This window comes from Neurospora crassa, linkage group II, assembly GCF_000182925.2.
Source record: "Neurospora crassa OR74A linkage group II, whole genome shotgun sequence".
NCBI lineage: Eukaryota > Fungi > Ascomycota > Sordariomycetes > Sordariales > Sordariaceae > Neurospora > Neurospora crassa.
The window spans coordinates 2,660,170-2,687,758 of record NC_026502.1 but is presented as its reverse complement, the minus strand read 5'-3'; the positions used below and the strand labels follow the sequence as shown (position 1 = coordinate 2,687,758).

The window sequence follows — 27,589 nt, the reverse complement described above, 5'->3', positions numbered from 1 at the left end:
CTACTATAGCAGCATTCGGCATTTTGGGCGAGAAGTTTCCGTACTTGGCTGATATGGGAATGGCTACATAGGACTAGGCAGTTGGAAAGCCTGGAAAAAACGCATCGGTTGAATCTGTTTCCACTAATCCCTGGCGCTATTGTCTGAATGTCGCATTTTGGGTGCTGTAGAAGGTTGTATGGTAGTATCAAATGTATAGCTCAGCCTCGATTCATTCCGGTCCATGTTGACGGGAGGGAGGACGGATATGGGAAAGATGTAGGAGCCAGGAGGTGTGCTGTAACAAATTCGTCTCAGAGCGTGTTTTGGCTTTGGGGGTACTGCTCTAGGCGAGCGCTTTGACGTAGGCTGATAGGGGGGTACTTTATCAGTTTCGAATGACCACCATCTTGACGACAATTTGTGGAGAGGTAGGATGTGCATAAGTACCAAGAAACTCTCAAGGATATCGCTCTTCCACCCCGCAAGAAGAATGACAACATCAGACTCAAGAGGAAAGATTTTGGGGAGTGAGTCCGAAAAGCCAAGTCTCGCCTTATCTAGTAGGAAGTGATCCGCAAAGGTTGAGGTGGTATCTGTAACGAGCAACCGATTGCCCTGTGGAACCCTATGCGCTTGTCACCCCTGTTTTAAACCCAAAAATGACTACTGTAAAGGGACCCCTTTCAGTTCTATATAGTGACTGGCTCTCCCGATGGTATTCATTTGCTTGCCCATGGAGCTTATTATTGGATTCTGACCTTCTTAATTGGTACCTTGGTGACCCTGTCTTGGTAATACCAAGTCAAACAGATTCATGTTTAATGTACATCACCTCCACAAACCATCAATGACCGAGTTGGGAGCAACATGCCGTCCAGGCATGGCATCCATTTTGCGGTAGGGGCATAATCAAGATAAAAGGCCCACTTGACGCCGTAAAGCAGCTTGCGGATGTTTCTTGGGCCGGTCGGGGGTTAACTTGGCTAGACGGGCTGACAGGGTAGTGGGTGTGCTACCCCGGCTCATATCACACTCGGTGAATGATGTTCCATGCGTCTTGTGTTGAGAAAAAAAGTGGATTTGGGAAAACTATTATGTGGACGGTATATCAATTGCGTTTGCAAGGGGAATAGAACATCGGTTGTCGATGACAGGAAGATACGATGCCTTGTTCTCTGTATCGATCCTCGATCTTCTTCTAACACTCCCTGATCTGATCGAGCAGCAAACAAAAGAACAAACGAGAACGCGCGAGACGAGTGTTTCTCTTTGCCTTCGACATCTAGCACGAAAGAGAGCCATCGGTATCGTTGAAGCCTGGGAAGCCCGGCTTGGGTACGGAGCTGTTCACGATGGACGGTAGTTGACCATGCAGCCTATAATCGGTGTTCCGTTCCCTCTCCCTCAAGGGGGCGACCGATTGTGGTCCAGACTCTTGTGGCCCCGGCACGACGGAAGGGCAGAAAGTCATGGAGAGACTCACAACGGGATCCGACAGCAGAAAAATACCTAAGACTGTGGGTATCATTTCTGTTTTTCCCCTCCTGGAAGATTATCTCCCTTGTTGCGTTTGCGTAGTTCCCAGACCATACCACGTGGTTGTGGGTGTCAAACTCGCAACCCCATTACAACCGTACAACGGTGCTTGGTAGAGACAAAACGCACCCAAAGCACTCTCGGTCAGAGACGACTACTTACTGCTGTGCCTGCTCATGCAGAGCCTTTTGTTTCCCTTCGTAGAGACCGGTGTAGTAGCCTTGAATGAAACACATCATGTCAGCAAGTCGGGTTTATCTTCCAAGGGAAAAGGAGGGGAAAAAAAAAAAAAAAAAAAAAAAAAAAAAAAAAAAAAAAAAAAAAAAAAAAAAAAAGCGATTTCCAAATCTAGACACAACGTACCTGCGTAATACCATGACATCAAGAGCTTCTTGAGCTCTTCATCCTGCACCGAACCCAACATCAGTGGGGGTCCGGGGCCAGGCAAGCTCGCTGCGGTGGCTGCGGTAGGTTCAGCAGCAGCAGATTGTTGGGTTTCCAGTCCGTGTTGAATTGTGTTGATGGGTGTAGTCTGTTTCTTGGTTAGACTTTGATCTTTGATAACCTGAAAGATGACGAAATGCGAATTGAAGAGAGGGGAAAAATGAGATTGAAAAATTCATTTCAGCTTCACTCACCTTCACTTCAACAGCGGGTGCCACGCCGTCCTCCCCCTCCTGATGGACATTTGTAGCACCGCTAGGCTTGGCACTCTGATCTCTGCAAAAATAATAATGGTTTAGTCTCATTTCGATTTCAGCATTGGTTTGGAGCTTGGGTTGGGACAAGGAGGGATCACAAACTCGAGTTCATCAGCGACACCCTCGGGAAGTGCTGCTCCTTCGGCGTGTATGCTGTGATATTTCTGTTGTGGCTCGTGGTTAGCTAGGTGATGCTCGTGCACATTGACAACTCTGACATACCTTGTACTCTGCCAATGCCTCGTTCCACGAGTTCACTAGGCCAGAGTCGTCCCAGATTTCATCATGGGATGCCATCGCTGGAATGAATCGCTGCGAGATTTCGTCGTTTCCGTACCGGGGGTGCGCGGTTGCAAACAAGCGTGAAATGCCGTGCCGTTGCTGGCTGCTGCGAGTTTGGAGGATTTGGGACAAAATTCAATTGTTAGTGCACCCCGCGCCCGGATGGCAATTGACTACCTATCCGTCGCCTACGTACCACACACTCAGCTCCAACCGTCTGCACCTCACGGCACTCACTGGCCCGAAAAGAAACATTTCGCACCATCTTCAACAATGTCAACACACCAGAGAATTTGGGATCATTGTCGGCTTCAGAGTCCGCCCCGGACGGTCAAAGGCTCCTGACCGGGAGAAGGTGACGATTTCAGCCCGGATAGCGGGACCGCGGAAAACCTCAGCCGCAAAGACACAGTCGGACATGGACGGCACCGAAGGTGGACCACCACATTTGCTTTCGGCGTCCCTTTCCCCGAGACAACCTCAGCCTTTGGTACGACCGGTTGTTGCCTCTTTCTCCAGGTATCGTATGTGATCGTCAGGAGCTCAAGCAGTCGTGTGTTCGATCTTGACTCCTTTGCACACCGAGATATGCCAGATGAAGATCACGGAAAGTCCTGATGGAAACCTCAACCAAGCGAACAACAACACCATAAACCGCTCGGACGAGGTTCTGGGAGGTGCATCTCGGGACAACCGCCAAGGAGGGGAAGCCAACGCCTCTGGCCACGCCTGGAACGCTGAATGCATGGTCTCGGAAACACGGAGATCAGCGTGCTGATCCAGCAATTCTTTCAAGCCCTCGATATCTCTGCAAGTCCGATGACCTGCTTCATTGGTTGATAAGTCATATGCTGGCCGGGCGGGTTTACCGGGTACCTGGCTGAGATGGCGGGATGGCACTGCCTGGGACAAGTTCGGAGAAGAATTGTACACTACAGCCCGCGTCCAGTGGGATGAAAAGTACCCCTGGAGCCCTATCGGTAGAGCTAGGGAGTGTGGGGCACATGCTAAACATACAGCCTAATCGCTTCCTTCACGTCATGCGGTCCTCCCCGCGATCCAACAGGTACAAAGAGCTAGAGCTCCTCCTTGAGCTTCCCATGTCGACATCTTTCCTTTTGAATTTGCTGTTTCTCTCGCTTCATTTCTCATACTCCAGACATTAGAGCCTTACAACAAGTCGCCCGGACGGTCTATCAGCTCGGCTCTCCCTCATCGCTCAGCCTCACCAATTAAAGAAGCTATGTCGTAAGTGGAAACAAACAACCACTTAGTGGCATGTAACGTCACCAACTGACTCCGGAACAGGTCTTCACAGGTTCGGGAAATTCTCGCCGTTTTTCTACAATCCGAGAACAAATAACTTACCGCAGAGTGGCACAGGATCACTACATTGGCATCGACGTCGGAACAGGCTCAGCCCGAGCCTGTATCATTGACTCGACGGGCGATATCAAGGCACTCGCGGCCCAAAACATCAAGCTATGGACGCCTTCCTCGGGCCTTGAAGGCTCGCAATACGTATGTAGATCAAAACGAGGGACAGTAGCATCTCCTCAGTTTGGACACTAACATCTCGCTTAGGAACAATCAACGACAGACATCTGGAATGCCATTTGCAACTGCGTGAAGCAGGTTCTGGCCGAATCCAAAGTGGACCCAAACTCTGTGAAGGGAATCGGATTTGATGCCACATGCTCACTGGCCGTTTTCACCCACGACACAAACGAACCTGTTCCGGTGACCGGTCCGGATTTCAAGAACGATGGCAATGACAGGAACGTCATCTTGTGGCTCGACCATCGCCCTCTGGCGGAAGCGGAGAAGATCAACAATACCAACCACAACCTACTCCGTTATGTCGGCGGCAAGATGAGCGTGGAAATGGAGATTCCCAAGGTTCTCTGGCTCAAGAACAACATGCCGCCCGAGCTGTTTGCCCGCTGCAAGTTCTTCGACTTGACGGATGCCTTGACCTACATCGCAACTGGAAAGGAGATCCGAAGCTTCTGCAGCACTGTGTGTAAGCAGGGGTTCGTGCCTGTGGGCGTCGATGGTAGCGTAAAGGGATGGCAAGAGGACTTTTATGAGACCATTGGCCTGGGCGACCTCGTGACGGACAATTTCATCAGGATGGGCGGAGTTGACGGGGTAGTGAGTGCCTGATCCGAGTGCTGACTGTTTACGAAATGGCTAATCATCAAATAGAACGGCTCTTGGATGAGCGCGGGAGAGCTTGTTGGCGGTTTGTCTGAAGAGGCAGGCCAACAGCTCGGCCTACCTGCTGGTATTGCCATCGGCAGCGGTGTTATCGACGCATACGCTGGGTGGATTGGGACAGTTGGTGCCAAGGTCAAGCTATCCCCGGATCACCGCGACGACAGCGTTGCACCAAACGACGTATCGCAGGCCTTTACCCGTTTAGCTGCCGTTGCTGGCACATCAACCTGCCATCTCGCCATGTCCAAGGGTCCGGTTTTCGTACCCGGAGTTTGGGGTCCGTACAGGGATGTTTTGATCCCGGGCTATTGGATGGCTGAGGGAGGCCAGTCGGCCACAGGCGAGCTCATGAAGCACATGCTGGAGACGCATGTCGCATATGACGAAACCGTCAAAGAGGCTGAAGCTGCCGGGAAGAACATTTACGATTACCTCAACGAACATCTCAAGGAAATGGCCAAAAAGACCAACGCGCCGTCCATATCATACCTGGTCCGCCACTTTTTCTTCTATGGCGACCTTTGGGGCAACCGCTCGCCCATTGCCGACCCCAACATGCGTGGAGCCATCATTGGCATGAGCAATGACAAGAGCAAGGACGGCATGGCCTTGTTGTACTATTCCACCATGGAATTCATCGCCCTCCAGACGCGACAGATTGTCGAGGCCATGAACACGGCCGGACACACCATCAAGAGCATCTTCATGTCAGGCAGCCAATGCCAAAACGAGATTCTGATGGACCTGATTGCCACGGCATGCGACATGCCTGTCTTGATCCCTCGTTACGTCAACGCGGCAGTGGTGCACGGGGCGGCCATGCTGGGAGCGAAAGCGGCCAGTGCCAAGCCGGATGGCACGACTGAGCCTCTGTGGGACATTATGGACCGCATGAGCAAGCCCGGCAAGACGGTCTGGTCTCGTGGTGATCCCGCCGAGAAGAAGCTTCTGGATGCCAAGTACGAGATCTTCCTTGACCAGGCTAGGACTCAGCAGGAGTATAGAAAGAAGATCGATGCGGCTCTCAAGGGGTCATCGCTCGAGGGTCAAGAGGCCAACTAAAAGAATATAGAGTCATTTAAGAGGTTGCCAGGAAACATAGAACTGGAATTGGCGTGGAGTTCTTGATAGTATGGACGTAAGGGGCAGTAAACCAGTAGATGCCATTAAACAATTCGGTGTTGATGATGTAAATGATGACGTCTTTGTTTTTGTCATGAACGGTGAAAAGTGTGAATGATATCACGAGAGCGTACTGTAGAGATTATTGGTGTTGTAGGTACCTGATAGACTGTGTGCTGTCGAAGCTAGGATGGGAGCAATAATGCGTGGACCATGCAGGTATCCAGTACTTTCAACCGACGGGATTGCTCCGTGCAGCACAAAGTAGATGTACTTGTCCCTTGGCGCCCCACATCAAAGGCTGGGGAGCTGCCGCCTTCGCGGTGCCAATTCAAGAAAAACAAATCGACAAGGCGACGCAAAACAACAAAAACACCACAAAGACTCCAAACGGCACCGCCGCTCTGCTAGTCCAGCACAGCAAACGCGCGTCGACCAAACGCGTCCCATCGCATTTCCCACACACGTTGTCGGTTTTCTTTGGTCCAAATCGACACTGCAACCATGTCTCTCTTCGGTAACCTGGGCGGAGCGACCACGAGCGCGCCAGCAACCAACACTTTGTTTGGTGGTACTGCGGGCAACACCACTGCCACCTCGCTGTTCGGAACCCCGACGACCAACACGGCCCAAACCGGCACGACAGCGACTGCCCCAGCGACTGGCGGTTTATTCGGCGCCAATCCCGCGACCACTCAAGCGACCCCCTCCCTTTTCGGCGGCACCGCGACTGCGACCGCTCCAGCCACCGGTGGTCTGTTCGGAAGCACACCAGCTGCGACAACCGGCACCGCGACGGCCCAAGCAGGAACCACGGGCGGTTTGTTTGGAAACACTGGCACGGCCACAGATGCCAAACCATCGCTGTTCGGTACAGGCACCACCACGACTACCACCCAGCCAGCGACTGGTGGTCTCTTTGGAAACCTGGGCACCACCACTGCCAATCAACAGCCAGCTGCCGGAACCACTGGGGGTCTATTTGGTGGCTTGGGCAACACCTCAACAACGGCCGCCAAGCCCTCCCTCTTCGGTGCCCCGGCTACTTCTACACAACAACCTGCCACCATGGGAGTTCCCGGTACCGCGAGCGCCAGCCTCTTCGGAGCTACCAACAACCAAGCTCCCGCCAACAACTCGGCACCCGTCAACCAGACCAGTGGCGCCTTCTTCGACAGCCTACTCGCCCGTAACAAGAAGCTGGCCGAAGGGGAGACGGCGCTCGGCGACCTCCCAAGTCTCCAGCTCGGCCTTGGTGATCTTCGTCAGCGACTCAAAAGGGTTGGCCCTCCGACACAGGGTCGTCCCATCGATGGAAAGGCACACTACTTCCTCGCCGCGTCTGGCGTCGACCCAGGCGCTGCTATCAGAGATCTCGGCGCCTTTGGCCTTGGGGCACGGGCGGAAAGGCCACAGACCGGATATGGAGCTAGGGACGAGGTGGATGTTGAGACGTACCTGTCCAACTTGCAACAGAAGACAACGCTGAGCATGATATCGGATGGCCTGGAACGCTCCGTCCGCGATTTCGACAGCTTCCTGGAGGAGAACGTGACGATGGAGTGGGAAGCACAACGGAAACGTATCTACCAGCACTTTGGCATTCAGCCTAGGAACGAGGCCGAGCGTGCCAGTGGTTCGGCCCGCGAGGGAGGATTCGGTCGTTCTCGTCGCAGAGGCTCTCAGACCCCTCACGCTACCCAGAACGCGAGGTCAGGCTTGCAGCGATCCATCATTGGTTCACCAAGCCGGATTGGTTCTCATGCGCCCGAGTTCTCGGATGTCGAAAAGGACGCTGGCACCTCTGTTAGCACATTCGGCTCGGTGGAGGACCGGTTCCTTCGTGAAAAGCAGGAAAAGCTTTCCGAGCAGGTCCGCTACGTCAACGATGCCCGGCAGCACAGGGAGCCCGTCTATATTTGTCGCGATTTCGCGGATCTGGAGAGCAGGTCTGGTGACAAGCATGCGCCGCATATTGTGGATGCGTATCGGGCCATGATGGAGATTGTCGGAGAAAACCCTCATCTGGGTCAGGTGCCAAGGGAACGGGCATTTGCCAAGAAGTACCTGGATCCCAGTACCTCATCCAAGAATGCTGTTGATATGAGAAAGCAGATCCTCGACGGCGCCAACCGGTTCTTGGAGAAGCAGTTCTTCGACGAGGTCAACGCGCTAATCGCCAAGTATCCTCAGGACGCGAACCTTGGAGGCAAGCCCGACGTTGTCAGCAAGATCAAGGCGTATATCAGGCTCCGGATCGCCCGCAAGACGTTGGTCCCCGATAACACCGATCTCCAGTCTGTCAACGGCGAGTACATCTGGGCTGTTGTCTTCTATCTCTTGCGCGCTGGTTTTGTGAACGAGGCGGCCACGTACGTCAACGACATGCAACACCACTTCCGCAGCATCGACAGGACGTTCCCAGGTTACATCAACAGCTATGCCTCTAGCGAAGATCGCAGACTCAAGCGTCAGATGCAAGACCGGTGCACTAGCGAGTACAACCAGCGTATTCGCAACGCCCCCGAAGGCACCATCGACCCGTTCCGCATGGCCTGCTACAAGATTATCGGTCGGTGCGATGTTAGCAACAGGAGTCTTGACAACCTCAACACAGATGTCAACGACTGGATCTGGCTGCAGTTCAACCTCGCCCGCGAGTCTGCCAAGGAGCTTGAGATTGCCGGCGAATCGTACGGTCTTCCTGAGCTCCGAGCCAGCATCAAGGAGATTGGCCTCAAGCACTTCCCCAAGAGCCCTGCCGAGGACACTAACGGTAGCTTCGGCATGTTCTTTTTCATGCAGATTCTCGCGGGCATGTTCGAGGAGGCTATTGCTTATCTCTACCCCTTCTCTTATGTCGATGCTGTCCACTTCGCCATCGCCCTGACCTACTACGGCCTGCTGCGTCCTGCCGATGCCTTCACTACCGGCAACGAGCTGCTTTCTTACAGCACCCGTGGTCTCCCGCAGATCAACTTCGGCAGAATGCTGGGGTACTACACTCGCGACTTCCGCGCTGCCAACGCCGCCTCCGCCGTCGACTACCTGGTACTCATCTGCCTCAACGCCGACGACGCCGCCGGTAACGGCCAAGCCCAAGCCCAACTCTGCCACGAGGCTCTCCGCGAACTTGTCCTTGAAACCCGCGAATTCAGCAAGCTTATCGGCGACATCAAACCCGATGGCCACCGCATCCCCGGCGTCATCGAGCAGCGCGGCTCTCTCATCGCTCTGGGCCACGAGCAAGAGTTCGTCACGCAAATCACCCACCAGGCTGCCACTTACGCCGACGACAACGGCCGGACCACGGACGCCGTCCTGCTCTACCACCTGGCAGGCGACTACGACACCGTCATCGCCATCGTCAGCCGTGCCCTCAGCGAGGCTGTCTCGCTCGAGATTGGCGAGGATCCTTTGCGCCTGGTGCCCATCAAGCCCCGTGCTGACGGCGACGTGGCCAACGCGCAGCAGGGAACGAGCCTCAGCCTGGCGGCGATCGATGATCCCGTTGAGCTGGCCCATACCATGATGTCCATGTACGAGCGCGATGCCATGTTCTTGAACCATGTCCGCGACCAGAACAGGATCGCATGCAATATTTTGTTGAAGATGAGCGAGATCAAGGAGATGATTCAGCGCAACGAGTGGGCCCAGGCTATTGATGTATGTTCTTTTCATTCCTTTCCTTTCCTTGCCCTCCTTATCCTCCACCAACACCAAGTACCGTTCTACTAACACGCCCAACCCAGGTCATTCGCTCCCTCGAAATCCTCCCCACCGACGATTGCATGGGCGACCCCGCCAAGATCCGGTCCTACGCGTCCAAGTTTTCGAGTCTGCCCCAGCCTGTAGCCATCAACGTGCCCAACCTGCTCATGTGGACAATCATCTGCTGCACGCGGCAGCGCGAGCGGCTGCTAACCGGCCAGTTCGTCGGCAACACCGGTACGGCGCGCGAGATGCTTGCAAGATTGAAGCAGATCACGGTGGACTTGACGACGTATACCAGCCAGCTGAGGTACAGGCTGCCGCCGCATTTGGTTGAGGCATTGGCTCGGGCTAGTGCTGATTGAGTTTTGGGGGGGTGTTGGGTATATTGTTAAGGAGGGTGAGAGATAAGATGTTGGGGTAGAGGATGAATGTTTAGTAAAGCTAAGGATTATTGGACTTGGTTACGGTTACTAAGAGAGGAGTGATGAACAATTATCATGTCGGAAAAGAAGGGCTCGAAACAGTTGATCAGTAGAAGAAGACCTGGTGACAAAACTCTTGGAAATCTCAGTCGTCTGTCAGTTGGCCTGGGACGAAGTGATTCAAATTCGCTAGCCTTTGACAAGTCGATACTGGTCTGCTTATTTGTATAGTTCTTCGGACTGGAGTTCGAAGAGAGGGGATGTGGAACTCTTATTAGCCTCCTAAGAGCAAAACTGGGCTTCATTAACAGCATCATAGGATAATGATCAAGGTTTAGGACGCCACAGAAGTCACTGATGCCTCTCTCTTTCACTTTTCCAAAACTACCGTAGAAGTTATCGATCTACGGTGGTTACCCGATAGAGAACCAAACACTTTCCTATATCTAGCCAGTTTACCTTTTTCGATACCAGACTAACGAACAAACCAGGGCTTGGTTCAATTTTATAGCACTTTCTGTCACAAGTCGTTGTGGTGTAGGGGTGTGAAGATGGCATGGACAGAAGTCCTTTTGCCACACGACTAGAGTGCCCTTCCTTCGTTGGTGACCCCTTTTTTTATAGCAATCCACACGAGTCAAGGTTGTTCACCCACTTTTAGAGGTGCGAAGCGAGTTATTCGGAACGAATCCCGTCCTTCTCCCCTCCCCCCTTTTTTTCCGAGCTTTTCTATCGAGGTATAGTAATGCAGTGCTCACCGAGCAAAATTATTTCTGATATATTGGAGGGAAATCATTGGTATCCATAATAACTCTTGTGTTGCCTTCTGTTACCATCTTCTGACCATTAATATCCCCGGTTCCGTCGGGCCACCTTTGTCGCTGTCCGATTTCAGTCCTGTGCATCCTGGGTTGCCGCTGATTCCCTTCCGCCACTGATGCTCGCCGGTAATTCTGGATGAGAATGACATCGCCAGTATGTTAGACACTCATCCAGACTCCCATCGAAGATCCAACACCTATTACATATCACCAACCAATCATGTCCCCTCGCTCAGCCGTTTTAAGTCGCACCCACACCCACCACGTTCCCGTCACGAAGGCGGCATCCCCACCAACGCCTTGAATTCTTCGAAACACCTATCCCACATTTTTTTCCCTTGCGGTGTCTTCCTCCACCTGTCTACCCTTTCTAGACAGTCCAAGTCATCCCTCATGTGTTGTTGACTCGTAGTCCCGTTCAAGACCACCACATCCGCTCCCAGTATGGTTAACGCATACCAGGCGGCTTCCAGACTTATTCCCAACTCCCCATCTCCGCTCTCAAGATCCCCTGGCCCTGCTGGCTCTCCGGTAACAAGGTTGCCTTTCCCACCATCTTGTTCTCCTTCTCTTTGTTCTTCTGTTACTGCCGCCGCCGCCGCCGCCGCCCCCTCTGCCTCCAGCGCCTCCACCTCCTGTGTTGTCTTAGGCACCGCCGCCGCCAGCTCCCTTACAAACTTCTGAGTCGGCCAATCGCCCCGGTTGCCCGTCAACGTCCAGAACCCTTGGTAGCGCGTCCTCTTCTCGCCTTTCCAGCGCGTACTGTTCTGGTTCGCGCACCACCGGCGCAGCTCGTAGTCCCACCGGCGCTCGGCGCGGCGAAAGCGGTTTTGAATCACCGTCGGGTACACCGTCACGCGTGGGTCGGCGACAAGATACTGCAGCTCTGGGAGGGTAATGTTGGAAATGCCTAGCGAACGAATGCGGTGCGGGACGAAGGACTGTAAGGCCGTCCAGGCTTCAAGCGTCGACACAGGGTCGGGGAAGGGGGAGTGCATTATTAGGCAGTCTATGTAGCTTGTGTCCTCTTGTGATTCGGGCGAATCGGCGTGGGCGAGGTTTCGCAGAGAGGAGGTCACGGAGGCGAGGACTTGTGAGGTTATGGTTGGGTAGAGGGCGGGTTCAGCTAGGAAGGCGTCGTCATGGGGAGTGTACTTTGTTTGGATCTGTCAGAATATAGGTTAATTTATTACGGTTCAGAAGAGTAAATAAGTCAGGTAAGCGACGGGTGCTAAGACTGCTCACGTATAGCTCCTCCCGGGTGACGATTCCGTCCCTGATGGCCCTTCGAATACCCTCGCCAGTAAGCTCCTCGCTGTAGTGGCGCTTCATGGCAGCCGTATCAATACCGCGGAAGCCTTCCTTGATGGCCTGGTAGACCAGGTCGGCGGTACGGTTTTTCTTCCAGGCTGTGCCATAGATCATTCGTGGCATATTGACCTTTGGGTGGAGGGGATCTGACCCCGCAGGGCTGTTGATTGACGCATCCGCGCTCGCCATGGTGGTGGTACTACGGGTGCCTCTCAGCTGCCTGGTAGCAATGGAAGAGAAGGCAGCGCCGCTTGTGCTCCAAGCTTCACAACCTTGTGTGGTGGTCTTGTTGTTCAAAGAACAATGATAGCACGGGATGCCGTTGGTGTTGGTCTGACGCGGAGGGAGGGAGAGCCCGCGGGCGTGGGCATGGGCAGGACGGTTGGGAGATGGTCGCACGATGAGACGGTAGGGCAGCAAGGGCAGCAGCTTTGTGGACGCAGAAGAAGTGGTGTTCGCAAAAGCACGCACTTGGGGCACGGGTTGAAAGCAACACAAAGACTGTCCTCTTTTGAGGCGAAGGGCCATTGGCTGATACGGGCCAGAACTACCTACCTTACCAAGCTAGGTAGGTACCTCTACGTACTTAGGTAGTCTCGGGTACGGATGACTTGTGGGTTACAACTGACAAGGAGGGGCGCCAGTTGCCCTGCCGTGAGTGCCAGTCGTGCCAGTTCCTCCCGTCCTTGCCCTCGGCGCTTTCTCGTCTCTGCCGTATTGGGCTACCTCGTCCACACCTTGGGTGACTTGCAGCGGTCCCTCGATGCCGGCTTCAGATGGGTGCTGGAATCCTTCAGACCGGTATCGAGTCTCAGCCAGTAACGTCGGGTGGAAGCCCAGTGGGTAGAGCTACACTGTATGTATGGTATATGCCCGATGCAGGAGTGATCAGTAGCAGGGCCTACCTAGGCAGGAAGCAGCGCATCAAGCGAGTCGATAAAGTCCAGAGAAGCAGCTAGTTTCTACCTGCTTCCACTATTTGAAATTTGATCACACGTGTGGCCAGCGTCCTTCAGTCGAGGCCGGGTGTTATGCCTGATAGCCGTCCGGACTCCAATCCAGACCGCGTCGGGTATGAGTAGTGGTGGATGAACGAGGCAACGAGGCTCTGTTAATCTGCTCTTGGCGATAGCAAGGTGGATTTGGTGGGAAAGGAAGGGAAATAAGGATGGTCGGTAGATGGTCTAGAATGGCTTGGCTCGCAGGGCTTGACTAGGTGTGATAATGGCAAATGGGGTATGTAAACGACGGACTGTTGTTGAAAAAGGATCCAGCTCCCAACGTCGGGTGTATAGTGTAATTGATAGACTCAATGGTCGAACCAATATTTCCATAGAGGGGCCGTCGCATTTGGCTCATTCCTTCCTAGAACAGTATTCCTTTGCGGGCGGGGTACGTAGGGGTTAAACAACTGACGGAATACATCCGATGTGTACATAATACACTCGAGGTAGTGTACATACACGAGCCTGACGAGGAAGGGATGCAAAGGGGTCAGGTCAAGGTGAAAATTGTTAGTGCTAGCGCCGACTGACCGATCTACACTACGCAGTACGCAATAGAGGCGGGTGCCCTGGTTCGGCAAACCACCACACTGGATTCCTTGTCAGGGCCGCTTTATCCGCGAGACCGGCCCGGATATTAACAGCCTAGGGCGCCCAAACCGGCGAGTGCCCCGCCATCAACCCCATGGGGCCAAAGAGGAGTCGATCTGTTAAGGTACTGTACTCCTAGAGGTAGGTAGGTACCGAGGTAGTGAATGGGAATGAGGGGAAACAGGAACGACTCCATTCGAAGACGACGACTGGAGGGGAACAGGCATCTATGTAACGCGTGTTTATCGCTCAATCGCCAGTTCTTGTCTTTTTTTGTATTTTTTATATCTTTAACTGTCAAACCTCCCATCGACAAATGTCATCTGTCAAGCCCGAGGGATACCCGAGCATCAATCGCGTGGAGGATACACTAGACGTAACCAGCAACAATGGCCTCCAACACCCCATTCACCCTCAAGTGGGGTATCATGGCAACCGGGTGGATTGCTGAGAGTGAGTCTCGACCATCTGGACCACAGTGACAAGGCAGCAAGCTGACCAGAACACGCCTGATCAGCATTCACCCAGGATCTGCTCACCAATCCCGCCACCACCCGCGACGTGCACGATGTCCGCCACGAGGTCGTTGCCGCGGCCTCGTCTAGCTCCAAGCAGAGGGCCGAGGAGTTCCTTGTCAAGGTCAAGGCCCCCAGTTCGGCCAAGGCCTACGGATCCTACCACGAGCTCGTCGCCGACCCCGAGATCGATATCATCTATGTGGCCACCCCGCACAGCCATCACTTCCAGAATGCCATGCTTGCTCTCGAGGCCGGCAAAAATGTCTTGTGCGAAAAGGCCCTCACGGTAACGGCCTCGCAGGCCCGTAAGCTGGTCGACATGGCCAAGAAGAAGAAAGTCTTTTTCATGGAAGCAGTCTGGACTCGCTATCAGCCCATCAGCATCAAGGTCAGGGAGTTGATCCAGTCTGGAGTCATTGGCCCCGTCTACCGTGTTGTTGGTACGTTATGCCGACGTGATGTTAGTGAGAATCATATACTGACTAGGTGGCTACAATAGCCGATCTGTCGTTCGGCAATGACCAACCCGACGGCACCGTCAGCTTCGCCGACACCCACCGCATGGTTAACCCGGACCTGGCTGGTGGTGCCCTTCTTGACCTCGGCATCTACTCGCTGACATGGGTCTTCCAGACCATGTACCATTTGCAAAAGGAGAAGGAGAAGCCCAAGGTTGTGGCGGCCGTTCAAAAGTACCATACGGGCGCCGACGAGGCTACCAGCATCATTGTGCAGTGGCCGCAACACAAGAGCCAGGGCATTGCCCTCACCTCTCTCCGGCTAGCGACCGGGGTAGACAAAGAGAACACGGGCGGACCGGGTATCCGGATTCAGGGCTCCGGCGGCGAGATTCACGTGACGGGACCGGCGTTTCGGCCGCTGCAGTACAAGGTGATCCGAGGTGATGCTGGCGGCAAGATCGAGACGGTCGACTTTTCGATCCCCAAGGATCCCGAGCGGGATTGGGGCCACGGCATGTTTTGGGAGGCGGACGAGTGCGCGCGCTGCATCCGGGACGGCAAGAAGGAGAGCGAGTCGTTGCCGTGGGAGGAGAGCCTGGTGATGATGGAGGTGATGGAGGAAGCGCTGAAGCAGGGCGGAGTGACGTATCCCGACCTGATCACGACTGATGTGTTTGATGCGCAGAGCCCCCTGAACACGGGCAAGAGGTAAAGTGATGGGTCCGGTCGGTCTGGCTAGAGGAGGTCGTCAGCCGAAGTGCATGGCAGCGCGCATTGTGCAGCGCAGCATTGCAGCCGAACTCGAACTGCTGTTCATTAGAGTGCGACGGTAGCCAACGTGGAGTCTATCGATGGGAGAAGTGAGAAGTGAGATCGGAGATTTCTTCTTCAAAGACATGAACCAACAAGGGAGACTTGTGATGGATGCACCCCCCAGCGTGTCGAATGAACAAGTACCTAGAGGTGTCTCCATGTGCCCCTCATGTAGCGGCCTTGTACCTGACTCTGTGTCGTGCCAGCAGGAGCCGAAGTCCCCCCCATGCGTGCGGGCACAGGCAGTCATGATGCAGTCAAAACTGGCGGCCAGCAAGTTAGACCTGTGCACCCTTCAGGCACATTTAGGCCCCCCTCTGGTTCCTCCAGAATCCACACATCTGGGTCCGATCAGAGTCAGACTTGGTCTGTAAAACGGTACACAGCAAGGTTGAGCAGGTTTTACAAACCGGCAAAGATTACCGAGCGAGCGAGGACTGTCGTCGGGAGATTCCGATCGATTCTATACGGCGGCTGTCGTGATGATGTTGAAGAAACCGTCAAAGGCTGGCGCGGCTCCGAGAGAAAATTGGATGCGAACGCCCGTCAGCCACCGTCAGCCCATCACGCACAGACGTCACTTTGGGGGCCTTTTTTTTTTTTTTTTTTCTTTTTTTCTGTTTTTTTTTTTTTTTTTTTTTTTTTTTGGTAATGGTGTTTATGTAGGAGTAGGAGGGTTGTGTTCGATGTGAGGTGTGCTACTACTCTAGCATAGGGGAGAAAAGCTCCATGATGCGGGGGGGTCAGTGCAACTGCATCATACAGTACACTATACTAGACTAGACTACTTTACACTACTTACATACACTACATGTTCTTCCGTTCTCTCGAACAGCGGACCTCGTCAACGAACGTACACTAGCGACGGGAAGGCCCATGTCGACCCGTTTTACGTCACGAACTCCTCTTGGTCGTGGTGATGACATGGCTGTTTCTTCAGAACCCAACTAGGTACTGCAGGCTGCCAGCTCCGAACCACTCGGCTTGGGTCAATTGGTCTCCGTGCCCAATGGGTCAGGGATGCAGTCAGCGTGGTAGGGACCTGAGCTGAGGTTCCATGCTTCAACGAGCCCGGGGCCCGGGCAGCTGTTCCTCTTACACTCCATACACATACAGACCATGGCAGCTTTTCCATGGAGAAAAGGAAAGTGAGAAGGAGGGAAGTGGACAGACGTTGCCCGACACTCCACCGTTCGCCGTTCGTGGGCGGCAACTACTGCATCCTTGATCACCTATGCATTGTGCGCATGTGGAATATGTAGTGTATATGTACATAGCGGTGCGCTAGGTACCTGTAGGGTGCGGGTAGCGGTAGCGGTTACGAGTCACACTGCCGCGGTGGAACCTTGCACCTACCTCTTTTTCCCTTTCCACTTTGTGCCTCTTGGGAGCCGACCTCTCACACCTCGCCAAGTGCGCGTTTGTGTGTTAAATCCCCATCCTGGCCTCATCGCCCTTCTCTGCACCCGGCTCATCATCCCCGCGGCGTTCTACACTATACCTACCTTACGTTCTGGAAGAGGAACGAGGCGCGCCAGCACACGGCAAGGAGCCACCAGCCCTGCCCAAGAAGTCCTGCAGCCTGCAAGCCGGCCGGCGTCTAACCACAACTGACGTCGAGCGAGTTCGGTTCGGCTTCTCATCCGGTCCTCTCAGACACTTTGGTCTAGCCCGGAGGTTCACTGCGCAATAAGCTCAGCCTCGCCCGAACCAGCGGTCAAGTTCAGAGTCACTCAGATCTTAGACACGCCCTTTCGTGCTCACTCTCAGTCATACAGGCCCTCGCCGAATGCGGGGTAACGGCCCAACTGTTTGGACCAGAAAAACACAGCCCGGACAACGCAACTTGCTGAACAACACAATACACACAACACCTCATACCTCAGCATTCAAGCACAAGCACACAACACACACCACCATTCCACCTTGTCCGGCCACCTAGGCCCACTCGGCTCATTGTCCGACCTCCCCGACCCTCCATCCAACTGATTGCTCGTGCTGGCCAACTCTCTCCTACCATCACGCACTCCTGCTCTAGCCTCAGGGGTAAATCCAGCTCGTCGGGAGGCAGACAAAAAAAAGCAAGAGATTTCTTGGAGCCCAGTGGTTGAGTTGGGTATCATTCGATTCGGAACCTCACTTGGCACCGCCTTGTGCTTGGTTGTCTTGCGTTGCCTCGAGTTCACTACCCCTGGCTATCTTTCCTTAGCGTATGTGCGCATTGCCGTTTCCTTGACCTCTTCGCTCCTTACCTTGTCACTCCCCGGTAAGATGGGATCACATTCACTACCCTCCGCGTCAGCGGCTGATGCTGTTGCGAAGCTGGCAGCAGCGGAAGCTTTGAAATCAACTGCCGCCTCTGCCGCCTCTGCCGCCTCTGCCCCTGGCAGTAGCACAGAAACAGCTTCAAGAACCGCACAAGGTGCGAGTGCAGCCGGGGACGCCGGTCCGGTCACTGCGGTGCCCTCCTCAGATACCCCATCGGTAGCGGTGGACCCAGAAGCTGAGGCGGAGGCCTACGAGCGTGCCAACGTTCACAACGTGTACGAGGCTATTGCACCGCACTTTTCGGCCACGCGGTACAAGCCCTGGCCTGCCGTGGCCCAGTTCCTGCATGCCCAGCAACCTGGATACGTAGGTCTCGATGTGGGCTGTGGCAATGGCAAGTACCTGGGTGTCAACAAGAACGTCTTCATGGTGGGCTCGGATCGGAGTGCCAATCTTGTTGCCCATGCCAACGAGCGTGTGAAGGAGCTACAGAAAGCGCAGCAGCAGCAACCTCTGGCTGAAGTCGTCAGAGCCAGGATAGGTGGCAGCAAGAAAGAGAAGAAGCAAAAACAAGAAGTACCTACAGGCGGCGAGCGTGAGTCAGAGGCTCCGAATGCCGTCATTGGGAAAGAAACCGGCAGTGAAGTGGCAGTGGCGAACGACGTGCTTGTGGCCGATGGGCTATCGCTGCCCTTCCGTGAAGGCCGAGCTGACTTTGCTATCTGCATCGCCGTCATCCACCACATGTCCACCCGGACTAGGCGCCAGGAGGCCATTCGACAGCTCCTGAAATGCGTCAGACCCGGCGGCCAAGTCATGGTGTATGTCTGGGCATTGGAGCAGGGCGAAAGTCGTCGTGGATGGGACGAGGGCGGAGAGCAGGATCTGTTGGTCCCTTGGGTGCTGAAGAGTCAACAACCCAAACCCAAGAAGGAAAAGCAGCCCAAGGCTTCGAAGCAGAAGCAAAAGTGGCCGCAGCAGCAGCAGCAGCAGCAGCAGCAACAACAAACGCATGAGCAGGCGAATACGCCAATGCAGCAGCAGAATCATGATAGCACCGAGCCACAGGAAGCTATCACTGCAAAAAATGTTGGGGAAAAGGGGGCGACCCCAACATCATCATCGATATTATCACCGTCGTCCGTCCCCAAAGACGCTAGCATGACGATCGGCGGCGGCACGGGGGCGGGCGTAACCGAACCTGCAAGCGCAGCCGCAGCCGCGGTGGCAGGCCCTGATGCCAAGACCGACACCGGGGATGCCGCCGCCAACGCCGACGCAGTTTTCCAGCGCTACTACCACCTTTACCGTAACGGTGAGTTGGAAGAGGATGTGTTGGCAGCGCGAGGCGCAGTCGTCATGAGCGGATATGAGCGCGACAACTGGTGGGTTGTGGCTACCCACGCTACCAATGACGATACATTGCAGGACTAGTCATGTGTTTTGTCGACTCAGGACCGTCAAACAGAATTAGAATCACCGACTTGGATTGTTAAAGGCAGTGAGCCGATCTTCTTACCAAAGAAAGAATAGACATTATGACTGCATACCGCATTACATCCATCCATCCATCCAACACCTCTTAGCCACTGTCGCCGACCCGGTGCCTGACGCTATCGCTAGTGGTTCAAGTGATTGGTTCAAACCTCGCACTTTTCCTCAAACCAAACCCTGATCCTGCAGACAGACCTTTTACCCCTGCGTCATGTCTCCCGTCTTTGTCTCCTTTGTTGTTTTAGTACTATGTATAGGTGAATGGTGCCTTGCAGTTGGTCGTCGTGCCTGCCTTGCCCTGACTTCAGATTCCCTGATTTTTCGCTTATCGAACGGTACCTGAACTGATTGACCCTTGGGAGATGGAACAAATGATGATGAGAAGCGAGTTTCGGTCCTCCTGGCCTCCTGGTCCAACATTGACCTAACCTACCTAACGTAACTGACTAAATTTGAACCTGACCAGGGCAACTGTGACGTGATGAATATGAGAGGTGAGTACGTATGTAGTTCTTGACCCCGTTCCTGGGGTTCCTGATCTTTTTTTGGTGTCAGCGTCAACATCAAGGTAGTGAATTTGGCCGTCGCGAACGTATGGTACCTATGTATGTATGTAGTAGGTAATGTGGATACCCCTTGCTAGGAACAAGCTTCGCTCGCCTAGCAAGCCTTATTTTGAGATCCCATTTCCCACCTACCCAATCTCCGTTTTCTGCAGCCCCCGAGCCTCCTACGAGTCCACCTCAACTAGTGTGTAATCGACTGACACCCTTGTCAACCTGAACAATGTGATTCATCCGTGTTCAATCGTCCATGTTGTCCTTGTAAACATGAAACTTTCTGATACTTGATAGTTATTTCTTTTTCTTGCAATTTATCTCTTCATTTGAACTTAATATTTTTCAAAAGCTTTTATCTATCACCGGGGTCTAGAACATGGAAAATCCGATATTTGATACAAGATTACTCACGTTTGACACGGCTTGAACTAAACGACGCCTTCGAGATTCCAATGAGCAAGGGCAAGTGACTTCAAAGTATCTCGAATAGTTGACCAATCTGACGCGGATTGATGTCTTCCTCGAACCAAAATAAAAGCAAGAACCACTGAACTAATCTTCCTATTCGTTGGAAAAAAAAACAATTTCATAAACTCCGATCCGAATCCCCTTGTATCTTTTTTCCTTTTCTCTTGTTCTATGTTGTAACCTCCAAAAATGAATGCCCCAAAGAAATTACCGAAAGGTGAAAAGGGGGGAGAAAAAGGAATGGTAAATGAGCTGAATCTTCTTTTTTTTCTTCCAATCCGAATGAGTCGTTCTCGTTTGATCCCCGCCGTACTCGCCATGTTTTCCGTGTTCCGTCTTTTTGTTGGTAGCCCTGTTTCACCGCGCTGCGCCGTCCTTGACCTTGAATGGTTGTTTTACATTTTCGTTGCCTAGGTAGTTCCCGTCCCGGTCCCATCCCAACAAATGACAAGACGAAAGGAAATCCGCTAGTTCAACCTATCATGCCCAAACTGCTCTTTCTCTATGTTTTGAATACCGCCTTCCTATCTCGTACAGTCTGAGCCATTTCGCGGGAAGTGCATCAAGGTGATCAATCAGATGGTTGTTGGAGAACAGTTTGCCAAGGAAAAGGAAACAAGAGGTGTGACAGGTGAGACAGGCTGAAGAAGTCCCCCATTGTTCGGTGAGATACCAGAAGTCACACCCCCCCAAAAAAAAGAAAAACCGAGGATGAAAACCAAACAGAAAGATAGAAAAGGAAGGAGAGCCATATCGATTTTTGGATGTCATCAATTCGTCCCAAGAACATGAGAGGGTGAACAAGAGGCCGAGTGCTAAGTGTATTGTATTGGGGACCCAAAAGTGTCTGAAGGGTATGATGTATTGTTTGAACCTCGAACCGGACAAAGGAAAAATCCGTGTGGGATTAAGCTGTGCGTGTGTGAAAAGACACAGAAGCAACAAAAAGAAACAGAATGTGTTAAAGTAGAAGCTATCTCATAAGTATCCCTCCAAGTGAACTGGTTGGTGCTGGCATCTGAGGTATATCTGTATGGTATCCAAAGTATACTGTTTTCAGTATTTGTGTCCGTATGTTGTATCCGTGTTTTATGCCAGATCTGTGGTATCAAGTACATGAAAGAAAATGAATAAGCGGGCCGAGACCGAAAGAAACCGAAAAAAAAAGAAGAAGAGGAAGGGAAAATGAGAAAAAGAAAAAAAAAAAAAAGAAAAAAAAAACAAGTGGTAACGAAATCTGTGTGTTTTTGCCTGTTTGATCGTAACGCTGGGGGAAAACGAAAGTTATCCTGTACTAGGCGTGTGCTTATTGAATGGCTGATGACACCAAACACGTAGGCGGGGCGTGTCTGGAAGAATGAAAAACACACTCGTCATGGCTCGAGCTGGAAGTTTTGATGGTGAGAAGCTTGTCCTCGGCCTCAGAGTATTCCAGCTCAGTCACGTAACTTCATGTGTGATAGGTCGTCCAACAGAAGCAGTCTAGATTTTCCTTCAATCACACCGTCCAAAGCTTGTTTTGCTCTTGACTGGCTCCCTCACTCCAATCTCTGTCCACGTCGTGACGATGTCATGCCAGGTGGCGGTCCGAGAGACGAGTAACCATCCTCTTGTCGAGACTGGAAGTGATGCCGTCTCCTGCTTGTCTCACGTATCCCTCCCGCTTCCGGACTTGCCCGTCTTTTGACGGTTCCAAGTGGTTCCAAGGGCGGATAGGCGGAGTAACCAGGATGAGTTGGTCCAGGGCTCGTCGTATCACTGTGGGTTGGGCTCACCATACTGGTCATGCCACCCGTCGAGTATGCAGGCGTGCTGTAGGGGCTTACTCCGGTCGTCAATTCGGCGACGCTTGGCAACATCCCCCCACGGCTCTGATGAGTATAGCTCGATGTATGGATGGGAGCCAGACCTATAGCTGGCGCCAACGTATAGCCGCTGGGGTCGCTATGATGGTGTGGCGGAGGGGGTGGTGCAAAGGACGATCGTGTCGGCAAGCTGTCGCGCCGAGCTGCCAGTGGCCGTCCGCCGGACGAAGGAGGTGGTATGAAAGGTCCAGGGGGGCCGCGGCTGTACCTTGGTGAAGACATGGTGGGAATATCTCTCGGGAGGCTTCCTTGAGACTGGGAGTGACCATGATGGCCTCTCGAAGTAGGCATTCGATGGTGCATGACTGAAGAATCACCCAAGGCTGCTGTAGTCAGCGCGAAGGGAACAACTCCCGCTCGTCTGGCCATATCGACTTCACCCAACTGCCAATGCATTGCTTCAGCGGCACGCCAGGGAACCTGCATTTCTTCAGCAACCTTTGCCCACATTTCGGGTTTAAACCTGTGGACTGTCAGGTATGGTCTTTGTCGGGAGAACAGGGTTTAAATTTACCTCTCATAGAGCCTTGCCAGCTTGTTCTTGCGCTCCTCATCCCACTCACTGCGTCTCTCGAGGTAGTTTTGGTAGTGAAGACGGCAGCTGATAGAGCTGCGACCTGGTAGACGCTTGGAAATATCATCCCATTTCATCCCGCTTCCGCGAAGCTCGATGATCAGTGCGTCTTCTTCGGGCGACCATTTGCTCTGCTTTTTGGCTGGCGACTCGGATGTATGCGGTGGCATGGTTCGTTTCCCGCCGCTTCCAGGACGAACTGAGTTGACGCTTCCTGATCCTGATTTCCCCAAACTGCCTCCTGCTCCTGGTCCGCCGGCACCGCTAGACCTCGGAGATCGGGTGCCAGTGGCTGGAGCAAACGTGGCGAACGACGAACCGCCAAGAGCAGGTGGTGCCAACGTCGTGGTAGGCGGTATTGTCGTTGCGGATGTGTATTGGGAATGAGCCACGGGGGCCTCATCTGAGTCGGAACGTTTGAGGAGTGATGCGATATCCACGATGGCGGTATCTACAAAGGCACCACTAAAATAGGGAGTTGTACATAGACCAAGGGAGTGTAGGCTCGCGGTTGAATTGTCTTGGCTGGCACGGTTGGCGTGGAGTGAGAGATGATCGAGTAGTTCTCGAGGAGGATACGTCGAAGTTATAGTTCTTCGGGGCTGTTCAAGAGTGCTATGAAAGCTGAATAGGTGGATCTTGAATCCTTCTGCTAATGCAGGTTAAGACTGGTTGTGAGACCGTTGGAGAGGGATGATTTGTCGTTGAAGGGTGTCTCGAGGCGCAAAGACATGTGGGGAAGAAAAACGATCCAAAGATGTGCCTTTTCGACCGAGAAAAGGGACTCAGCCGGAAGGGGCTATTCGTTTATCTTCTTGAACGAGATGTCTTGTTTGTTGATTGGTGATATTCAGACCAATGGACTTGAGCGATACTAATGAGGCAGAAAGAGAGAGCCAATTCGTATGACTGCTCTATCTATAAACCGGTCCACTGGAGCTCCGTTCAGGAATGGGTTAATCTTCCATACTTCGAGCTTTCGTCCGGTGCCAGGTCAGAGCTAGGAAGCAAGGAAGAAGGTTTTGAGCGGTTCCCGGGAACATGCGCTTTACAGATTGGGATGAAAGGCGAGTTGCAAGCTCAAGACTGTATACCTCCGCAGGCGGCGAGGCTGGTGCGTGACAAGACCAGGATCTCCTGTGAAGGAGATGAATACAGACTAGGGACGAAGAAGCATCAAAAGATACAAATGTAGAGAGCATCATAATCGTAGCCAAGAGAGCACACATGTACATACATGAGCAGAACAAGGGGGGGGGGGGGGGGGGGGGGGGGGTGAAAGTATAAAGAGTGCGAGCTTGTTTAACATGGAGTACTGGTGAGAACCTCTCATGTACTGAATGGAACCTAGGTAGATGTCATGGAGGTCCCTGTAGACGGGAGCACCTGGGTAGGGGGTCAGCGAGTTAGAGCAATAACACACCGGAGAGACATCCAGAGTTCCAGACCAGCTAGGTCGGTCTCCATCTCGTGGCAGCCCCACGTCCACAATCCAGCGTGAGTATATCGTTGAGCTTGGTCCGTTATAGAGTGCTCACGGCATTAAGTAGGTACTTTGAGCCTTATAGTCCTACCACACAGCGTCTTGGGCGACAGGACGGTAAAATTATCAGGCTGACTGACCATCCAGGACGATTTTCTCACAAAGCCACTGCTGTTCCAGCTGCCATGCCGCTATCGAACGGTGGGGCATGAAGATCTGTGAAAGCAGTTTCCGGACCCGCGTTCGGCAAAGCACACGTCACCGAAGAGGCAGCCAATTTTCTTCCGGACTGTAGACCGATCGGAACCCGTCATGGCTAGGAACTCTTGACCGTACAGGGCAGAAATCTTCCCCAGAGGCTCAGCTGCCGGACGGGAACTGTTTGGTACCTGGCTTACATGCAAGCTAGGAGGGAATCGACAATCGACCAGGGGTAAATGACACGAAGGCATGCATAAAGCATGGCAGTGTACCGGGCCAACACCTTCCCACGCATCACCTTTTCCTGTCAGTTGGAAAGTATCCTTCTCGCTTCCCAAGAAACAGGGCGCAAGCGGTGCGCAGTCTCCCGCGTCACAAAGGGTTTAGTGTATGATGGATGGAAAACACTGTCATGATACGCTGTTACGCCTGGCGCCATTTGAGACTTTTACGGCGATGCTAACGGTTGGGTGGAGATTGAACAAAACGTGTAGTTGTTGAATGGTACGGTTGGGCTTTATCGACAATTCTTTTCCTGTACCACTGTATCAAACTGTCGTCAGCGCCGCGTACGGGCGGCAGTTGAGGACTTGGTGGTACAATGGGGGAGATAGAATCAGGGCTATGTAGCAATAGCCAAGCCCAGCAAGGCCCAAGAGATGGAACAGGTTGGTCAAAAATTCTGATGGATGGTAAGATACCTACAGGGGCTGGAGATCAAACTTTGATGTTCGATATGTATGCATAGGTTGCGGGATACTGAGACTGTGTCTTGTCAAGTACCCATGAATACTTGCTAGGCCTTCCGCGAAGCTGGCAGACGTTGAAAACCCTCACCAATCTAGTGGGGAACATTGACGCACACGCCACCCTCCATTACGACGGTACCACCCGTTGATGTTTGCTAGTTTCGTGGTCCCATTTGGTTTGGATCCCCATCCCTCAATAAACCCTTTGTTTGTGCGTTAGACAGATATTGGACTCGAACGTCCTGGTTCACGGTTGCGGAGCCTCGAACTGAGTCAATTTCGCCGTACATTACGGATATGTTAGAAATAACGAGCGACATCGCTGTTGCTGGTATGGAGCTCTCCTCCGCTCGTGGATTCCGCCTGGCGCAACGGGGGCAGTCATCAAGGTGCAAAAGATTGAAAAGCCGGAGCGCGGCACGCGAACCTTTTCCGCTTTCCAACAACACTCCCATGTCGGCCCAAGGATAGTCATCGTTCGGCTTTGCAGCCGTAAGACATAAGCCTTCGCTGGCCCAGGATTCTTTCGGGGCAAGGTGATCCATACTGCTGCAGACGGGTTTGAGGCTGTTCTTGGGGTATTCATACAGTACCCTTGATTGCTAACCATATTTTAGAATTTGACTGCCATTGTGCGCAACGATGCGAGTATCTTGGGAGATGGCCTAGTCTTTTACCACCTTTTTGAAGGGACAGAAGTGACGCAGCTCTCCACCGAGCTTGGAGGAATGGTAAGTTGCATGGATGATGGCTTTCTGAAGCGTTCCATCTCCTACACGGACACGACGTCGACTGAACATGGCGATCAAACCGTCGCAACAAGTCGGATGCGGAACAGGGGTTTCGTTGCTACTCGGTGACAGTGCGGTGACTGAACGGCCTCAATTGTCTGTGCGTCTCGGAACTTGTTGCTCTGAAATCTGATCACGCTTTTTGTTAGACCCAGGTTGTCTTGAGCATCGTTTGACTTTTGGCCCTGTCAGGTTGCCGTTTAGACGATCGTCAACAATGGAATTGTGCTTGCGAAAGCGGCCAAATGCTCCTTGTAGCAGAGTTTCAGCGCAACCTTTAGCAATTTATGCCACACAATACCACGGAGTTACGGACGGCCTCACTGCTTGGGACACCGAGAACCGATGAACTGGCGGTCAACTTTCTGTTGCAGTTTTCTCGCTTTCGTACACCAAGGATCAGGGCCCTTGATAAAGGGCAGTAGGACCGCCTCGCACGGAAGAGGACCAGGACTCGCGATCCCCCACGAGCTTGTTGTTCTGGAGAAAGATAGAAATTGCTCTGTGATGGACCAAGTGCTCCTCCAGGCGTGGGTTTGGGCGGCTAGACCAAAGGAAGAGAGTTCGCCTTTTATGAAGCCTCTTGATGGCCATGCTTCATGTTATCATTGGTTCGAACTGCAGCTTCTAGGATGCTCGGCCTCGACGAAGACAGTACCAGGTATGGCCAACATAACGGCCACGGCCGGTGAGCGGACTGCTTTGGCAGCAGTTGAACCGCCCACGTACCCTCTCGATCTTATGCGACGGACCATTGGCTTCTCGTTGCGTGTCAGCCTCCTCTATGGGTTTGGGGAACCTGATAGGCACAGTTGGTGCACGGTAAGTGGTCCAAGCGGTCATATCTTTCTGTTAACTCATTCCACACACCACAATAAACAAAGGCGTGTAGCCAAAGCAGCAAGCCGTGATAGTTGCAAGTTGTCGGGAGGGAAGACACAGCCCCAAGGAAGGTATATGAGGCCAGGACCCAAATGTTGGGATGACTCAAGTAGCTTGTGAAAAGATGAGCTGGCCAGCTGGCTGGTGACAGACGAGTGAGGACCTGATAACGGACCGAAACAAAGGGAAACATATTGAGGATGACGGCATTTCTCCGCTTGTTGTTGTGCTGTTGTTGCCCGAATACAGCAGCGACTAGCTGTCGAGCCTGCTTCGTTTGCTACCTGCATTTGTTGTAACATCATCTAGATTGGTATTGCCATCTGCGATGTCAGCCGATCTCGATTCATGACCAAATGTAGCTGAGTCCGAACAGCGTAGCTCCTCATCTGGGTGTTCAAGGATAGCTAAACTTGTGAGACGAACTGCACAGAGACCTCTGTGTTCCCGAGTTCCTCAAGTTCGCCTCCGGTTCTCGCTCGAGCCCAGCACACTTCTTGAACAGCTTTGGTTCACGTTCCCGAGTCCTGTTCGTCCATTATACCCATTCGCCGGCCGACCGAGTGCTAGTGGCATCCACAGGGAAGGGAACAGCCGCGGGATACGACCCAACAGCCCGTTGGAAGCAAATCGGTTTGCTTTCGCTGCAGAGGTCCAGCCGATACATGCTAGTTGTCGCTGATGGTCGCTATGAAGTATGTACCTGTAGCTCGAATGAAGTACGCACCCAAGCCCTTGTCGTTTTGTTGAAAGCTT

The 27,589-nt window shown here is 53.1% G+C and overlaps 7 protein-coding genes across 8 annotated transcripts; 4 read left to right on the top strand and 3 right to left on the bottom strand.

Moving 5' to 3' along the window:
• Positions 1 to 1,043: 1,043 nt before the first annotated feature.
• Positions 1,044 to 3,062, bottom strand: NCU01700 (hypothetical protein). The gene is made up of 5 exons (XM_951813.3): positions 2,442 to 3,062; positions 2,322 to 2,383; positions 2,157 to 2,238; positions 1,882 to 2,050; positions 1,044 to 1,738 (listed from the first exon to the last, which is right to left on the bottom strand). The coding sequence occupies exons 1-5, from the start codon at positions 2,514 to 2,516 to the stop codon at positions 1,677 to 1,679; spliced, it is 450 nt and encodes a 149-aa protein (XP_956906.3). The 5' UTR covers positions 2,517 to 3,062; the 3' UTR covers positions 1,044 to 1,676.
• A 427-nt stretch (positions 3,063 to 3,489) lies between these two features.
• NCU01701 lies at positions 3,490 to 5,912 on the top strand. 2 transcript variants are annotated; one of them, XM_011395185.1, is made up of 5 exons: positions 3,490 to 3,749; positions 3,810 to 3,819; positions 3,885 to 4,022; positions 4,086 to 4,655; positions 4,710 to 5,912. In XM_011395185.1, exons 1-5 carry the CDS (start codon positions 3,745 to 3,747, stop codon positions 5,781 to 5,783), a joined length of 1,797 nt encoding a protein of 598 aa, XP_011393487.1. In that variant the 5' UTR covers positions 3,490 to 3,744; the 3' UTR covers positions 5,784 to 5,912. The 2 variants fall into 2 exon arrangements, with proteins under 2 accessions (XP_011393487.1, XP_011393488.1); XM_011395186.1 differs by having other exon boundaries at positions 3,490 to 3,819.
• A 288-nt stretch (positions 5,913 to 6,200) lies between these two features.
• On the top strand, positions 6,201 to 10,324 carry NCU01702 (nuclear pore protein). The gene is made up of 2 exons (XM_951815.2): positions 6,201 to 9,509; positions 9,596 to 10,324. The coding sequence occupies exons 1-2, from the start codon at positions 6,348 to 6,350 to the stop codon at positions 9,917 to 9,919; spliced, it is 3,486 nt and encodes a 1,161-aa protein (XP_956908.1). The 5' UTR covers positions 6,201 to 6,347; the 3' UTR covers positions 9,920 to 10,324.
• Positions 10,325 to 10,627: 303 nt separating this feature from the next.
• NCU01703 (aldo-keto reductase) lies at positions 10,628 to 12,659 on the bottom strand. Its single transcript, XM_951816.3, has 2 exons — positions 12,046 to 12,659; positions 10,628 to 11,966 (listed from the first exon to the last, which is right to left on the bottom strand). The coding sequence occupies exons 1-2, from the start codon at positions 12,637 to 12,639 to the stop codon at positions 11,073 to 11,075; spliced, it is 1,488 nt and encodes a 495-aa protein (XP_956909.3). The 5' UTR covers positions 12,640 to 12,659; the 3' UTR covers positions 10,628 to 11,072.
• A 1,062-nt stretch (positions 12,660 to 13,721) lies between these two features.
• Positions 13,722 to 16,114, top strand: NCU01704 (NADP:D-xylose dehydrogenase). The gene is made up of 3 exons (XM_951817.3): positions 13,722 to 14,159; positions 14,224 to 14,664; positions 14,724 to 16,114. The coding sequence occupies exons 1-3, from the start codon at positions 14,096 to 14,098 to the stop codon at positions 15,395 to 15,397; spliced, it is 1,179 nt and encodes a 392-aa protein (XP_956910.1). The 5' UTR covers positions 13,722 to 14,095; the 3' UTR covers positions 15,398 to 16,114.
• A 757-nt stretch (positions 16,115 to 16,871) lies between these two features.
• NCU01705 (tRNA methyltransferase) lies at positions 16,872 to 19,524 on the top strand. Its single transcript, XM_951818.2, has one exon. It carries the CDS (start codon positions 17,770 to 17,772, stop codon positions 19,198 to 19,200), a length of 1,431 nt encoding a protein of 476 aa, XP_956911.1. The 5' UTR covers positions 16,872 to 17,769; the 3' UTR covers positions 19,201 to 19,524.
• Positions 19,525 to 21,780: 2,256 nt separating this feature from the next.
• On the bottom strand, positions 21,781 to 23,460 carry NCU01706 (MYB DNA-binding domain-containing protein; the record flags this gene model as incomplete). Its single annotated transcript, XM_951819.3, has 3 exons — positions 21,781 to 22,616; positions 22,668 to 23,130; positions 23,397 to 23,460. 3 exons carry the CDS (start codon positions 23,458 to 23,460, stop codon positions 21,827 to 21,829), a joined length of 1,317 nt encoding a protein of 438 aa, XP_956912.3. The 3' UTR covers positions 21,781 to 21,826.
• Positions 23,461 to 27,589: the final 4,129 nt, after the last annotated feature.